Here is a 4,688-nt window from a genome sequence, read left to right as displayed (position 1 = left end):
GTTGCACGTTCAAGCCACAACCAGGCTTATCGTGGCGCCCAGCAGACGACGACATGTTTTTTTTCCAGAAATTTCGCTCGAGGGTGGCAGGCTCCATAAATTCAAGCCAGTGACGATCCCAGTGTCGCCCAATTTTTCGAAAACCCCCAATACGCTCTAGGTCAGCCTTGACTGTTGCAAGCCATGTTTTCTTTTGTCCTCCTGCTTCCTTCTTCCATGCTGGTAGTGGAAGGTATTTGAGGCATTTTTTGGTAATATGGTCTTCTAATCTCCGCAGGGTGTGACCAAACTAGCTCAGGCGCCTCATTTTTACAATAGCAGAGACAAGTGGGCGATCCCCACCTCTTCTCCTGCCCTCTTCGTTCGAGACTCTGTCTGAGAGGCGAATGACTAGTATGCAGCGCAGGCATTTGTGATGGAATAAGTCCAATTTTGACGCTTCCGGTGCTTTCAGTGACCAAGTTTCACACCCATAGAGAAGGACAGAGAGTACCACAGCTTCGTAGAGTCGGAGCTTTGTGCGTGGAGAGATTTCTTAGAAAGGCGTTCCTTGCTGAGGATATGCGATTCCGGATCTCCTCTGATGATTGCCCAGCTGCATTTATCATTGAGCGAAGGTATTTAAACGACTGAAAGTTCTCAATTTGACTACCATTTAGGGTCACAGGGGTGTCATCCATCCCAGGTGTCCACATCGTTTTCGTCTTCGGTAGACTTATTTGGAGGCCAGTCAAAAGTGCTCTGCTTACGACTTCATTAATCATGGCCTGGGCATCTGTAACAGACACAGCAAGTATATCCAGTTCATCAGCGTAATCAAGATCCGTGACAGAGAAGGACAGGCTTACTTCCACACCTTTATACTTGTCGAGGGCCACGAGAATCCAATCAATGACGAAGTTGAATAATATCGGTGACAGAACGCATCCTTGACGCACACACTCCTCAATCAGGACCAGATCCGAAAGATCACTATCAACTCTAACATGGGCCTTTGTTCCATCATAATATGCCTTTTGTAGTATGATGATCTTCTCAGGGACTCCGTCCTCCCTCATTGCGACTCATATGGAGTCCCGATGGACAGAGTCAAAAGCCGTTAAGAAATCGATGAGGATTTGGATTCTCTCCTGCTGGTGTTTGAAGCGATGTTTTAGGACCTGTCTTAAGCTAGAGATCAGGTCACAGTAGCCCATACATGGTCTAAATCCTGCTTGGTTGGGTCAAGTTCGGGAATTTCTAGTGTCTCGGAACCTATTTAGAAGTATAATTGCGAACATCTTTGCAGCAATCGGGATGAGGGATATGCTTCGGTAGTTTTTACATTCCATTCGGTCTCCTTTTTTGAAGATGGGGACAATTATCGATGTCTTCCACTCATCAGGAATGTATTCGTCATCCCATACATCCGTAACAAGTTCATGGAGCTGATCTGCGGCCGACTCAGGTAGAGCTTTTAGCAGCTCAGCCGGGGTGCCATCTATTCCAGGACTTCTGTGTTTTTTAAAGTAGTTTAATTACCTGGCCTGCTTCCTTTTTAGTAGGTGGTCCATAGACACATTTTCATAAGAATATGTCTTTGACGGGTTGGGTGAGGCTATGGGGCATCGGATTTCACTGCTAGTAATTCCTGGTCTCAGCAATTGGTGGAAGTATGCCCGCCACCTTTCGCTACGTTTTTGCATACTTTTGAGCAGTTGCCCGTCTTTTGCTTTAAGCAGGGGGATGGTAGATTAATTTTTCTTCCCGGTATATTCTCCAAGAATTTGGTAAAGTTTACTTGTATTATTTCGTGAGACGGATTTTCCATCTCATGGGCCAAATTTAACCAGTAGGCCTTTCTGTCAGCTCTAGCAGACTTATGACATTCATGACGCAGCAGTTTATATGCAGCGGACTTTTTGCTAGATTAATTAAAAAAAAACTTTTTTCCCAAATTAAGGTTTTCAAAAAAAGTAAAGAACTCCATTAAACCAAAAATGAGCAAAAATAAAATAAAATAATCTACGAAGTATGAAACTACCACAAATCAGCATCGATAAATAAATGAAAACCAGAACGAACAGAAATTACAATAAATAACCGATTCAAACTCAAAACGGGCAGAAATTAACATAAGTTGGGCTCAAAACCCCTATGCCTTCCCAAGGCCAGAACATAATTTGCACTTTACTGAAAAAAAAACAAATGAATGTGCATTGTCAGTTGAATATATATATATACTGATATTAAGTAATCAAAATGTTAAAATTATTTATTTTATTAAAGTTATAAAAGTAAAACATTTATATTTTTTTCAGTAAAGTGCAAATTATGTTCTGGCTTTGGGAAGGCATAAGGGTTTTCAGCCCAACTTACGTTAATTTCTGCTCGTTTTGATTTTGACTTGGCTATTTATTGTAATTTCTATTTTCAATCGAATGAGCCCTTTTCGAAGTTCCTACGACAACTTCTTCGATATGTTGTGCCCTGGTCTAAACAACAAAAAAAAAAAAAACAAAAAAACCTTTTACCCACGTCGATCTTAACAAGGGATTATCTTAACTTATCTAATCGATCTTAACTTTATGGGAGGAGGGGGATTTGTCATTCTCAAAGACCTAATTTCCAGAATTTTCGTACTACGTTGAACAAAATGGCTGTCTGAAAAATTTGATTGAATGTGTTTTGGGGAATGGTTGGCGTGAGAGGGGGTATAGTTACCCTCCAATCACTTTCGACTATTAAAAAGGACACTAGCCCTCTCATCTTTAGCCCTCTAATCTGGCTGTCATCTTTAAAGACCTAATTTCCAAAACTACGTTGGATAAAATGGCTATCTAAAAATTTTGATTGGATGTGTTTGGGAAAAAGGTGGCCGTGAGAGGGGGGTTAGTTGCCCTCAAACCACTTTTGACTATTAAAAAGGGCAGTAGCCCTTGACATTTTCAATCAAATGAGTCCTTTTTTAAGTTTCTACGACAAAGATTTCAATAAAAACTTGCATGCCCCCGGGGCATAACTTATAATCCTTGCCCTGAAGACTGTAGGGGGAGGGTCCTGCTCAAAGGTATAATTTCCTGAACGTTAAACTGTATGGAACAAAATGGCTATATCAAAATGTTGATTGGATGTGTTTGGGGAAATGGTGGGAGTGAAAGGGGTTTTAGTTACCTTCTAATTACTTTCGACTATTAAAAAGAGCACAAGCCCTTTCAATTTCGAATCGAATGAACCCTTTTTGAAGTTACTACGACAATGCGTTATGTAAAAACCTTATATCCTCCCAGGGAATAACTTGCAACCCTTGCCCTGAGGGCTTTGGGGGTTGTCATCATTAAAGACCTAATTTCCAGAACTTTCAATTAAGTTGAACAAAATAGCTATCTTAAAGTTTTGATTGAATGTGTTAGTTGCCCTCCAATCACTTTTTACTATTAAAAAGAGCACTAGCCCTTTGGATTTCCAATCGAATGAGCCTTTTTTGAAGTTTCTATGACAACGTTTTTTATAAAAACCTTATATGCTCCCAGGGCATAACTTACAACCTTGACCTAAGGGCTGTGGGGGAGTGTCCTCCTCTAAAACATAATTTATATCTGGATATCAACTACGCTGAACAAAATGGCTATCTCAAAATTTTGACTGGATGTGTTTGGGGAAATGTGGACGTGGAAGGGGTGTTAGCTGCCTTCCAATCACTTTCGACTATTAAAAAGGGCAATAGCCTGTAAAGTTTCTTTGTTCACTTCTCTGTGAATTGTCTATTTCTCTGTACAGTGAGACTTCTTCTCTTTAGGGCCTTATGGTAGCGTTGGCCTATTATCTGGGTTCTACCGGTGGAGGATGCCTAGAACCTCTAACCATCACATAGTCTGTGTTCAGAGTATAAAACGTTTATTTATACATATAATACAGTGAAGGTACATATGGCTAGGACAGATACAGAATTCGAACTGACTCAAATAATTCAAATTGGTACCCACATTCAGATACACATCTGGCCACTTGACAGAACTGATAAAGAGAATTTCTAAGAAGTGGGGTTGTTGATTCTTGACAATTTGCAATGTTTGCATTTTAGATAATGGGTTTATTCCGGGTTCAAGTGACCATGGGAAGAATTACACATACGAATCTCCGACATATATTTAGAATCTTAATTATTGGTTTTAGGCAAGAAAAACCTATTTCCAAAGTTTACAGATTTTCCCCGGGGTTTTCAAAATCTTTTTTTTCCCAAAAAAACGATTTTCTATCCTCAAACAAAGGTACAAACAAAGGTACACTTTACAAGAACATAAAATAAATTCTGACACTAAAACTGAATCAACAAGACACAAGAAAATATTTTCCCAATTGGCACTTTCATTTCACTTTATATTGTCATGCTAAGTTCGCATAAAATTTGCATAGCTACACCTAATAAAAATTTGCACATCGTCAGAATATCTTTTAAAAGAATTTAAATTTGAACAGAACACTAAAACAAAAACGATGATCTTCGACAGAAACACAATGAGATTTTCTTTCACTTTCCTTTTTCCAAAGCTTTAATTCTTTTTTTTTCCAAATTATTCGGTTATTTTATTTTATTTCGGTTATATTATTAATTATTCGGTTATTATCCATAAGATATCAAAAGGAAGTAAATACATCATTTGAAAAGGGTTGGTCAAAAATCTTTCGCTTGTCAGTTTTATCTTTCT

General features: G+C 39.0%; 1 protein-coding gene across 1 annotated transcript; it reads right to left on the bottom strand.

Annotated features, from left to right (window-relative positions):
* Positions 1 to 464: 464 nt before the first annotated feature.
* LOC148950489 (uncharacterized) lies at positions 465 to 1,058 on the bottom strand. The gene has a single exon (XM_089091879.1). It carries the CDS (start codon positions 1,056 to 1,058, stop codon positions 465 to 467), a length of 594 nt encoding a protein of 197 aa, XP_088948005.1.
* Positions 1,059 to 4,688: the final 3,630 nt, after the last annotated feature.

This window comes from Artemia sp. Qi Xiang Cuo, chromosome 7 (assembly GCF_049724085.1).
Source record: "Artemia sp. Qi Xiang Cuo chromosome 7, ASM4972408v1, whole genome shotgun sequence".
NCBI lineage: Eukaryota > Metazoa > Arthropoda > Branchiopoda > Anostraca > Artemiidae > Artemia > Artemia sp. Qi Xiang Cuo.
This window is presented reverse-complemented; position numbering and strand designations above follow the sequence as displayed.

Coding starts and splice junctions, on each gene's coding strand:
- LOC148950489 (XM_089091879.1), bottom strand. CDS start 1,058: ATGAGGGAGGACGGAGTCCCTGAGAAGATCATCATACTACAAAAGGCA.